At 42.6% G+C, this 12,123-nt stretch overlaps 1 protein-coding gene across 9 annotated transcripts in view; it reads right to left on the bottom strand.

Annotated features, from left to right (window-relative positions):
• The window catches only part of CASKIN1 (CASK interacting protein 1), a 193,567-nt gene that overhangs the window by 9,982 nt on the left and 171,462 nt on the right, over positions 1-12,123 (bottom strand). For 6 of the 9 annotated variants that reach the window (XM_073648361.1, XM_073648362.1, XM_073648365.1 and 3 more), the window contains 2 exons: positions 10,134-10,203; positions 7,566-7,660 (listed from right to left, as the gene is read on the bottom strand). In XM_073648361.1, the coding sequence (XP_073504462.1) occupies positions 7,566-7,660; positions 10,134-10,203 (165 nt within the window). The remainder of the gene's footprint in view (positions 1-7,565; positions 7,661-10,133; positions 10,204-12,123) is intronic. The other 3 variants (XM_073648364.1, XM_073648370.1, XM_073648369.1) reach the window with 1 other exon arrangement.

Raw genomic sequence — 12,123 nt, 5'->3', positions numbered from 1 at the left:
GCTCAAAAGTTTACATACCCCGGCAGAATTTTTCCTTTCTTGGCCTTGTTTCAGAGAATATGAATGAGAACAAAAAATACTTTTCTCCACTCATGATTATTGGTTGGGTGAAGCCATTTATTGTCAAACTACTGTGTTTTCTCTTTTTACATTTTAATGACAACCAAAAAGATCCAAATGACCCTGATCAAAAGTTCACATACCCCAGTTCTTAATACCGTGTATTGCCCGCTCTAACATTGTTGAGGAGAGCCATAGGATCAAATACTTAATTAACCTCAAGACATAGGAGATTGAGAGAAAAGACCCACAAAGTGTATTATTTCACCTTACATAAGCTTGTTTAGATCAAAAGATGGCTGCCATTTCCTGTTTAATCACACCATGCTCTGTTATGCAAGATGGCAACTGGACCTATGACTACATCCTGTTGTACATGTGGCAAAGGTGGAGACTTTATTTATGACTACATCCTGTCGTACAAGGAAGTTCCAAGAGGAAGCTGAATTCTATAGAAGGACTAACCAATCACAGAGCGACACATCACATGGATCACGCCCCCTGATGACCTCATGGATCATGCCCCCTGATGACCTCATGGATCATGCCCTCTGATGACCTCATGGATCACGCCCCCTGATGACCTCATGGATCACGCCCCCTGATGACCTCATGGACCAAACCCACCCTGATGACCTCATGGATCTGCCCATGGACTAACCAATCAATACATCTGGTTACTCACATTCTAGGGCTAACCGAGCCCCTATTTACAGTATATATAAGTCTATGTTCGGGTTGAATAAAGACACTTGGAGCTGTGCCATAGCTGATCAAGGAGTGCTTACATCCGACTGTGTGTGTCTGATGTTATTCTTTCTTGCATGCACTTGATCATATCCATTAGGCCAGTAGCAGGCAACTAGTGAACATACCAAAGTGTTCACCCTAACAACATCAATGACAGCTTGAAGTCTTTTGTGGTAGTTGTGGATGAGGTTCTTTATTTTCTCAGATGGTAAAGCTGCCCATTCTTCTTGGCAAAAAGCTTCCAGTTCCTGTAAATTCCTGGGCTGTCTAGCATTAACTGCGCGCTTGAGATCTCCCCAGAGTGGCTCAATGATATTGAGGTCAGGAGACTGAGATGGCTACTCCAGAACCTTCACTTTGTTCTGCTGTAGCCAATGACAGGTCGACTTGGCTTTGTGTTTTGGATCGTTGTCATGTTGGAACATCCAAGCATGTCCCATGCTCAGTTTCCGGGCTGATGAGTGCAAATTTGCCTTGAATATTTGCTGGTAACGTGCAGCATTCATCTTTCCTTCAACTTTTACCAAGTTTCCTGTGCCTTTGTAGCGCAAACATCCCCAAAACATTAGCGATCCACCTCCGTGCTTTACTGTATCAATGGTGTTCCTTTCATCATAGGCCTTGTTGACCTCGCTCCAAATGTAACGTTTATGGTTGTGGCCAGAAAGTTCAATATTGGTCTCATCACTTCAAATTACCTTGTTCCAGAAGTTTTGAGTCTTGTCTCTGTCCTGTTTGGCGTATTGTAGGTGAGATACTTTGTGGCATTTGCACAGTAATGGCTTTCTTCTGGCTAATCGACCATGCAGCCCATTTTTCTTCAAGTGCGTCCTTATTGTGCATCTTGAAACAGCCACACTGCTAGTTTTCAGAGAGTCCTGAATTTCAGCTGATGTTATTTGTGGGTTTTTATTTGCATCCCAAACAATTTTCCTGCCAGTTGTGGACAAAATTTTGTTGGGCTACCTAACCGTGGTTTGATTTTTACAGGGCTCCTGATTTTCCATTTGTTAATCACAGTTTGAACGCTGCTGACTGGCATTCTCAATTCCTTGGATATTTTTTTGTATCCCTTTCCTGTGTTATACAGTTCAACTACCTTTTCCCGTAGATCCATTGACAATTCTTTTGCTTTCCCCATGACTCACAATCCAGAAACGTCAGTGGCTGGATGAAAGATGCAAGAGTCTGTCTGGATCCCAGAAACTCACTCAGCTTTTATGCACACACACTAATTACAAGCAAACAGGTCACAGGTGAGGATGTTACCTTTAGTAGCAATTCAAACCCATTTGTGTCAAATTCTGTGCATGTTATCAGGCCGAAATCACCAGGGTATGTGAACTTTTGATCAGGGTCATTTGGATGTTTTTGGTTGTCATTAAAATAAAAAAAAAGAAAACACAGTAGTTTGACAATAAATGGCTTCACCCAACCAATAACTATGAGTGGAGAAAATGTTTTTTTTTGTTATCATTCGTATTCTCTGAAAAAAGGCCAAGAAAGGAAAAATTCTGCCGGGGTATGTAAACTTTTGAGCACAACTGTACATGTATCAAACTATGGTAAGGTTTTCTTTTTGCAAAGTTAATTTTTAACCAAAAAACCTATACAAGTTGTGTATCGCCGTAATCGTATTGACCCGAAAAATCAAATCATTTTTTGCACACAATGAAAGTAATAAAAAAGAAAAATGGTGGAATTGCGGCTAATTGTTTTTCACAATTTCACAACACTTTGATTTTTTTCCCCTGTTTTAGTACATTATATGGTAAAAAGAATGGTGTCATTCAATACGGCAACTCGTCTTTCCGTAAAAATAAGCACTCATACAGTGGAAAAATTAGCAAAAAGTTATGGCTCAAGGAAGAAGAGGAGGAAAAAAAACTAAAGAGCAAAAACAAAAAATTAAGTTTTTAAAGTAGTTCTTAGTATGGAGTGGGGCCCATTATAATGTATGGAGGATTATGTGCTGCTTGTTGTTCTGTATGGAGGACTATGTGGGGCCCATTATACTGTATGGAGGATTATGTGGGGCCCGTTATACTATATGGAGGACTATGTGGGGCCTATTATAAAGTATGGAGGATTATGTGCTGCTTGTTATTCTGTATGGAGGACTATGTGAGCCCATTATACTGTATGGAGGACTATGTGGGGCCCATTATACTGTATGGAGGACTATGTGGGGCCCATTATATTGTATGGAGGACAATGTGGGGCCCATTATACTGTATGGAGGACTATGTGGGGCCATTATTCTGTATGAAGGACTATGTTGGGCCCGTTATTCTGTACGGAGGACTATGTGGGGCCATTATTCTGTATGGAGGACTATGTGGTGCCCATAATACTGTATGGAGGACTATATGGGGCCCGTTATTCTGTATGGAGGAATATGTGGAGCCATTATTCTGTATGGAGGACTATGTGGTGCCCATTATACTGTATGGAGGACTATGTGGGGCCCATTATACTTTATGCAGGACTATGTGGGGCCCATTATACTGTATGGAGGACTATGTGGGGCCCATTATACTGTATGGAGGACTATGTGGGGCTTATTATACTGTATGGAGGTGTATGTGGGGTCATTATACTGTATGGAGGACTATGCGGGGCCATTATATTGCATGGAGGACTATGTGGTGCCCATAATACTGTATGGAGGACTATGTGAGCCCCATAATACTGTATGGAAGACTTTGTGGCACTCATTATACAGTATGGAGGACTGTGTTGGGCCCATTATTCTGTATGGAAAACTTTGTGGGGCTCATTATACAGTATGGAGGACTATGTTGGGCCCATTATGCTGTATACTGGTTGTCCAGCGACTTTGTCCAAGTTTTCATTTTGTCCCTCTGTGTGTTTGAGCTTGACATCCCTGACCTAAGGCGATGAGACATTTGCGTGTCGGTACTGATTACCGAGGATGCATATGTCCTTTACAAAAGGCTTTTAATGTTGGATGATAGTCAGGCTGTAAGGGTTTGATAGTGACGCATCGCTCTGGATGTCGGTTGTGTAATATATTATATTCTACCATGTTAACTCCAGCTTCAGCCTATAAATGCGGTGGGATTAGGAAGAATCTTGCTCTATAGATCAATCTCCTGTCAACATGGCAGTTACGGCAGATTTGGCGCATTTATCTTGATCAGTGAAGTGTGGCGCCGTGTTCGGTCTGACTCGCGGCCGCTCCTTTATGTAGATGCTTAGCAGGGAGGAATTGGGCGATCTCCTGCAGGGCCGTTTGTTGCTGTTCATGGTTGTATGCATCTCAATTGGGGCGTACTATCGTGCCATTATTATTTTGGATGTTGTGAGCTTCACTGGGATACGTATGTTCAGACCAGAGGCAAGAGAGTAAAGAAATGGACTGTGAAAGAGAAAGACTTATTCGTAAGCAGTAGGCCTCATTTATTAAATTTGTCTTAAAGAAATAGCCATCTTTGTTGCCCATAGCAACCAATCAGAGATCAGCTTTCATTTCATAAACTGCTCTGGTAAAATGAAAGCTGGGCTGTGACTGGATGCTATGGAAGACAAAAAACTATTTTGTTTTAGACAGTTTTGATAAATCTGTTTCATGTTGTGGGATGAAGGCCTACTGCGGTGGGAAACGGGTAGATTTATCAAAAAGGTCTTTGTCTTTCATAACAACCAATCACAGCGCAGCTGTCATTTTACCACAGCAGTTTATGAAATAAAAGCTGAGCTCTGATTGGTTGCTAGGGACAACAAAGATGGCTTTTTCCTTTGGACTGTTTTGATAAATGAAACCTGTTGCTTATGAAGAAGTCATGGAGCTTATGGAGGACTATGCGGGGCCCATTATTCTGTAAGGAGGACTATGTGGGGCCCATTATACTGTATGGAGGACTATGTGGGGCCCATTATTCTGTATGGAGGACTATGTGGGGCCCATTATTCTGTATGGAGGACTATGTGGGGCCATTATTCTGTATGGAGGACTATGTGGGGCCCATTATTCTGTATGGAGGACTATGTGGGGCCCATTATTCTGTATGGAGGACTATGTGGGGCCCATTATTCTGTATGGAGGACTATGTGGGGCCCATTATTCTGTATGGAGGACTATTTGGGGCCCATTATACTGTATGGAGGACTATGTGGGGCCCATTATACTGTATGGAGGAGTATGTGGGGCCATTATACTGTATGGAGGACTATGTGTGGCCATTATACTGTATGGAGGCCTATGTGAGGCCATTATACTGTATGGAGGCCTATGTGAGGCCCATTATTTTGTATGGAGGACTATGTGGGGCCCATTATACTGTATGGAGGACTATGTGGGGCCATTAAACTGTATGGAGGACTATGTGGGGCGATTATACTGTATGGAGGACTATGTGGGGGCCATTATACCGTATGGAGGACTATGTGGGGTCCATTATACCGTATGGAGGACTATGTGGGGCTCATTATTCTGTATGGAGGACTATGTGGGGCCATTATACTGTATGGAGGACTATGTGAGGCCCATTATTTTGTATGGAGGAATATGTGAGGCTCATTATTCGGTATGGAGGACTATGTGGGGCCATTATACTGTATGGAGGACTATGTGGGGCTCATTATTCCGTATGGAGGACTATGTGGGGCTCATTATTCCGTATGGAGGACTATGTGGGGCCATTATTCTGTATGGAGGAGTTTGTTTGGCCCATTATACTGTATGGAGGAGTATGTGGGGCCCATTATACTGTATGCATGACTATGTGGGGATGTGGGGCCCATTATTCTGTATGGAGGACTATGTGGGGCCCATTATACTGTATGGAGGACTATGTGGGGCCCATTATACTGTACGGAGGACTATGTGGGGCCCATTATTCTGTATGGAGGACTATGTGGGGCCCATTATACTGTATGGAGAACTATGTGGGGCCCATTATTCTGTATGGAGAACTATGTGGGGCTCATTATACTGCATGGGGGACTATATGGGGCCCATTATACTGTATGGAGGACTGTGTGGGGTCCATTATACTGTATGGAGGACTATGTAGGACCCATTATACTGTATGGAGGACTATGTGGGGTCCATTATACTGTATGGAGGACTGTGGGGCCATTATACTGTATGGAGGACTATGTGGGCCCCATTATTCTGTATGGAGGACTATGTGGGGCCCATTATACTGTATGGAGGACTATGTGGGGCCCATTATACTGTATACTGATTGGGCCGCGACTTTGTCCAAGTTTTTTATTTTGGCCCTCTGTGTGTTTAAGTTTGTCATCCCTGACATAGACGGTTGGGTGGTGCAGCCTCATAAGGCCAACTTTACTCCAGCCAGTATGGTCGCCATGATCGATATGCCCAATCCTGATCTGTGCAGTCATCTGTTTTAGGAGAAGCTAAACTTTCCCCCTAAATAGAAGCTCAGTCAAGATTTTTGGGGTGTACCTGTCACACTTGTTGATTGTTTCCAATGATGATACAGTATAATTAATGCAGCTCTGGAGTATAATACAGGCCTTTTACCTTGAGCAGCTGGACCAGTTTCATTATAGTGATTTTTTCCTTGTTGATATTTTTGTTATGTTTCTGTTATTATTGTTATGTTTTTCATTTTTATAATAAAAGATCTACCGGCCTTTTACCTCCCATCTGGGCTAGATATGTCCCTCCAGACATGTATATTTTTTCTACAAATGTAAAAATTAAAACCTGTAATGGGAATCTGTCGCCTGCCATAATATAAGTCTGAACAAGCACAGACGTGTCTAGGGAGAAGGCAGACAGCTTCTCTTACATACGGTCATTACGCACGGCTGGGAGATCAATGCATATATTGATTAAGGATAAGAATAACCTCGTTCAAGGTGAAACCTCTTACAAGAGACTCCCATGGGCGAAACGGAGATCTATAGTGGATCTACAGTACAGAGCTACACATATAGGGGGCGATCATGTGAAGAGCATCCTGAGTGAGACACTATTGGCCCAATTCATCATTTGAGGGGTTTTCTTTGTTTTGTTTTTTTAAGTCACTTTTTTTTTGCGATATTTGTTGATGTTTTTTGGTACAAATTCCTCAAAATAGTGCACATGGTTCATGAATATTGTGCAAAATCAAAAATTCAAAAATGGTCCATATTCTTCTGTTTAACGTGTTTGTTGACTTTTTATTGAAAAAATGTCACAAGTTTCGCTAAATCGTCACAAAATTTACACCAAAATTGGAATTTTAGTACATTTGCTGAAAAAATGGAGTGACTTTTTAAAAAATTGATGAAGCAGCAGAAAAAATCTGGAAACCCCAAACCTCACCCACAATGACAAACATAAAAAAACTCAAACAGGTAAACACATATAAAAGGGGCAAATTAAAATAAGTATAAAAAAACACCAAAAACTAGATAAAAAAGGCTAGTTTTTTACTTTTGGGTCCGATCTTGACACACAGGAAATGTAGCTCAGCCAATCAGGGATGGAGGCGTGTCCTCTGTGCAGCCAGTGATTGGTTGAGTGGGCATTTCCTCTCTGTCGAGATGGAACCAGGAAGTAGGAAACTTACTGCAGCGGTAAAGTGTCGAAACGTGAGCAGCAGGGCATAGGTAAGGTGAGTATCGCTTCTTTTACTTATTTATTTTTTTAAACCATCTGAGTCCACTGCCAAATTTATTTTTTAAGGGGTAAAAGGGGGTAGAGACACATTATAGAAAGTGACTCTATACACTTTAAATACGTTTTTTTTAACCCTGTCATTGCCACCTACCTTTCCTTCCGTCATTGCTTCCATTTTCTTTGGGTGGTCTCCAAAGGACTGCTCGATGTAAGGACAGCTCGCGACACTCTGGGGTCTTGCGGATCCTTCAAATAAATTAGAATTGATTTCAGATGTTCAAATATGTATAACAATCACGAAACCCGCCGCCTCTAATCCCAGCTGAGGACGGCGAAGAATTGCCAGATAATTAACAACGGAAGCCTTTTTTTATGAGATAGAAGATTATCTAAGGAGAAAGATAATTATAATGCAAAGAGGAGGGTTACACACAGTACAGTCAGCACGAGGAGCCGCCATTCACAGGGTCACAATCGCTAGAATATCACAAAGCAATGCAGGGTACTAGATCGGAACGGAGACATGCATCTACAAGGAGGATTGACTAGGTACAGATCACACGGGAGTACAGGGCAAGGCAGAATCATATATAGACCCAGATAGTGTTAGTATAAAGTAGGAATCTGCTAGCGTTCATCCGATGAGACCCAAGGCGGGGTTAATAAAGGGTTAAAGCAATACAATCTCCTATTCCAATGCAGGTATTAGTTGTATGAATGCAGTTAGAGTATCTACCCTTGAAGTGAATCTCCACCCTTTATCATTATGTCATTTTGTTTCATATTTGAATACATTTTTCTGATACATAGCTCCAAATTTCCTGCATAAACATTGAACAAAATGATAAAATTATATTTACCTGCAGTTACCACTAGAGGGAGCTCAAGGAATACAGTTCAATAGAGTTCAGTTTGCAAACAGTAGTATTCAGTAAGCAGATGAGCTCCCTCTAGTGCTGACTGCAGACAGATAAAATTCTCTTATCTGTCCTTTCTCCCATGGCCTCCTTCTTTGCAATAGTCCATGCCAGCTTTTTGGGTAACCTGGTGAATTCCTCTGATATCATCACCCTAGGACTTTTGAGGCTGGCATTGGCAGATGCCAGGTGCTTGGGTATTAAGTAGCATTGTCCACAGTTGCCTCAAGTTTGCCAGGAATTTGCTGCTACTTCTCTTGGCTGAGCTCAATCAGTCTGTCATCTCCTCAGCTTCTCCTGACTTTTATTCTACAATCAGCGACATTTTCAAGCTCAGTCCAGTTTATTTAGCCATTCTCCACATTAACCTCTAAGCAAGTTACCAACTTCTTTCAACTGTTCACACCTGGCTTCTGCAATCAAGGTAATGCATCTCTTCAAGTTATTCTCCAGGGTTCCTATACTTCTTCATTTCGCTGCTATTAACCATTGCACTGCTGGAAGATACCAGACTGCATTTACATTTGTGTTACCATGCTGATACTAACTATTGCCCTGCTGTAAGATACCAGACTGCATTTACTTTTCTGTTACATTGTTGCTATGAACCATTGCCCTACTGGAAGAATCCAGTCTATATTCCTGTGATTAACTGCTTCTCTACTGGAAGATACCAGTTTCCTTTACGGTTACAATAGCTGTGTGTATCCACATGCCTGACTCTGCTTCATTTGTGCTACCTGCTCTGCTATGCCCTCCTGCATATCGTTTTTTCTGGTCCTTGCTGATCCTCAATTCCACCGTCAAGACTTTGTCCACTGCGCCAACCTCCAGTCCATGCTCCTCACCCAGACCTACAGCTTAGAGAATCCACCCCACTAGGTGAGCCCATAACACTATCATTATACTCCATGTTTATATAGGGAAATGTAACTCTATACGTCATCAGAAAAATATACTTCCAGCCTACATATATTAAGAGTGGAAATTCACTTTAAATTTTAATTATTTCCTAATAAATATGGGTTTTCGAGTTGGCATAACTTCCTTTCAGCCATTTTTTTTAAGTTATATTTTTAAGGAATTGAGTAACAACCAATGAGATGTCATTCAGCTTTCCTAGAGTCCTAATGACTAATCTACATAGTTACTCCGCAGCATTGGAGCACATTATGTTCCGCTATACAACTAGGCAGAAATGCAGTTCAGGAGTCTGGGAAAGCTGGATGGAGGCTGTAACGGCAGCCATATTGGTTGTCACTTAGAAATGGCTTGAATTAAAAATGAACTGATGCATCTATAGAGAAATACTAAGTATGACCGGACACTTTCACCCAAATGTTAATATGGACCGATTGATTTTTAACAAGGGCCGGATCAAGATTGGTGGAGGGAAAAAGTTTTAGGGGCCCCCAACCCCACCTAGTGCTTTCTTGCACGCTCCATTTTTTCTAAAAGTTGACACGTGTAAGTTTGAAAGCCCCACATCGGGGCTCGAAGAGCTACAGAGGTGGTGGAGGCCCATGGGTGGTGCAGGCCCATAGACAAGTGCCCTTTTGCCCTCCCTTTAATCCAGCCTTGATCTTCTACATACAGTTAGAGGCATGGGGAACCAATAATTTTTCCGGTTGGCCCTTTCAGCCATAATGATCGAAATGGTCATAATGATCTTTCTCCAACCAGGGCAAGAATAAAGTGGGTCGGCTCGGTATTGCTGTATTGTGCATCAGGTTTATTTTCTAGAAAATCCTGCTTCTCAGACTGGATTTTTTCTTTAATGTTTTTTTTGTAGATCCACGCACCTGTGTGGCCCTCACAGGCGTCTCCGAGCTCCTGCCCCAATGCCTTCTGGGAAAGAACAGTGGCGAGCAGCTGAAATGGAACGGACGTGAGGACAAAACCAAAAAGAAAAAAGGATGTAAAGAGGAAATAAAGTGAGATGGAGAAATATGGAACGTGATGTCCTCTCCTATCGCCTTAAAGTTTTTGCAAATCTTAATCAATTTTTATACCCACACAGGTGGCAGAAATATGCCCACCGTACCCACTATACCCACCCAGGACCTGAACACCCAAAAGGGCTGAGTGCAGGTAAAGTATGATCTCTACCCCAAACTAGGATTTACCTCCGGAAACTAAGATCTGAGCTGCTGTTTGCACGTCCCTGGCTGATGCTCTAAGCGTGAGTATAAGGACCCCGTAAACAGCAGCCCACATCTCAGCTTCCTTGACACCTGTATGTATAATGGACAGTTAAAGTGTAACCCTCATTTTAATTTTTATTTTATAAATCAATAGTACATGTGAAAATAAGAAACTTTGTAATATATTATATCAGAGAAATCCGCTTCCTTCTCCAATGGGTCTACACGTTTATTCTTAAAATTCTCAATTTCTGGTTAAAATCTGTGTTCAGTGAAGACAGATTTTTACAATAGTGAGACAGGAGATGACAGCTGCTACTGATGTTAAGCATGCAGGTGGCGCACGTGGTTCGTGGACCCATTGTGCCACAGGGCCGGGCTTGCCTACGATGGGTGTAGACAAGCGGCTACCTGCTGTTCACTGTGCTCCTGATGGTGGAGACAGACAGGGGCTGCAGGTAGCCGCCAGGTACCACTTCTAGGCAGTCCCTGGTACTGCAACTGCTGACCCAGGGGGGCGGGTACACAGACACGGATAGGACTTGCTCTCTGTTCAGACTACTGGGTTTACTGGCAGCACAAGGACAGGGACTTCGGGTTCAGGACTGGCCATTCAAGGACCAGGTGTTCAGGTTCAGGACACTGGCCACACCAGGACCAGTGGACCTTACAACTCATTAGTAGACTACCTAATGACACTTGTTGCTTCGGCCTTTCCCTATTGAGGAGGGTGCCTTATAAACAAGATGCCTCCCAGCTATTGGCTGGGGGCATCTTAGCAGGTGCACATGCTGGCCCTTTAAGGAAGGAAGCAGAGAGCACGCCGGGGACCATGCCGCATAGCCGGGGCGTGAGTGTGCCAGCGCCCCTGCATGGAGGGGGAAGTGGAACCATGCAGTGGCGCTGGCAACAGTGTTACAACTGATAAGATTCTATGGAGGGGAGGAAAGAGCTCTGCCTCTAACTCGATTCTCCTCCTCGCCTCCCCTCTACATAGAATCCCATCAGTAGCCGCTGTCATCTCCTATCTCACTATTGTAAATATCTGTCTTCACGGAAGGCAGATTTTAACCAGAAATTGAGAATTCTAAGAATAAAAGTACAGACCCGGTGGAGAAAGAAGCGGATTTCTCTGATATAATATATGACAAAGTTTCTTATTTTTACGTGCACTATTGATTTAGAAAATAAAAATTAAAAGGAGTATTACACTTTGTATCTCACAGCTGAATTCAGATTTGGAGCGGAGTCAGGCCCTCATTCAGACAAAAAAAAAATTTAACTGCTGTCGTCCCAATTTTCATCCATTTGTCCATTTGTGGTATGCAAAAAAAATGTTTTTCAAGTGTCTCTTACCCATGAAACAGTAAAAGAACAAAGTACAGCACCCGGACGACGCGCATATGGGCAGTTGACTTTTTCGGGCACCCGCTTATTTAATTGGGCAAGTAACAATCCCAAAAAAAATTTTTTCTCAGCCCGCAAAAAAAATGGGAATGCGAACCACACTATAGACCATAATGGTGAAAAACACAGATAGAACGTGTAAGTGAAAAAAGGATGCAAATATTATAGCACCCATGTATAGGGGAGGGGTGTACAGGAAAAGCCTAACTCCATCCAAAACCTGATGCCCCCCATAGCCCCT

Source organism: Phyllobates terribilis, unplaced genomic scaffold (assembly GCF_046119375.1).
Source record: "Phyllobates terribilis strain yellow unplaced genomic scaffold, ASM4611937v1 Scaffold_9__5_contigs__length_417890890, whole genome shotgun sequence".
In the NCBI taxonomy this organism is placed as follows: domain Eukaryota; kingdom Metazoa; phylum Chordata; class Amphibia; order Anura; family Dendrobatidae; genus Phyllobates; species Phyllobates terribilis.
This window is presented reverse-complemented; position numbering and strand designations above follow the sequence as displayed.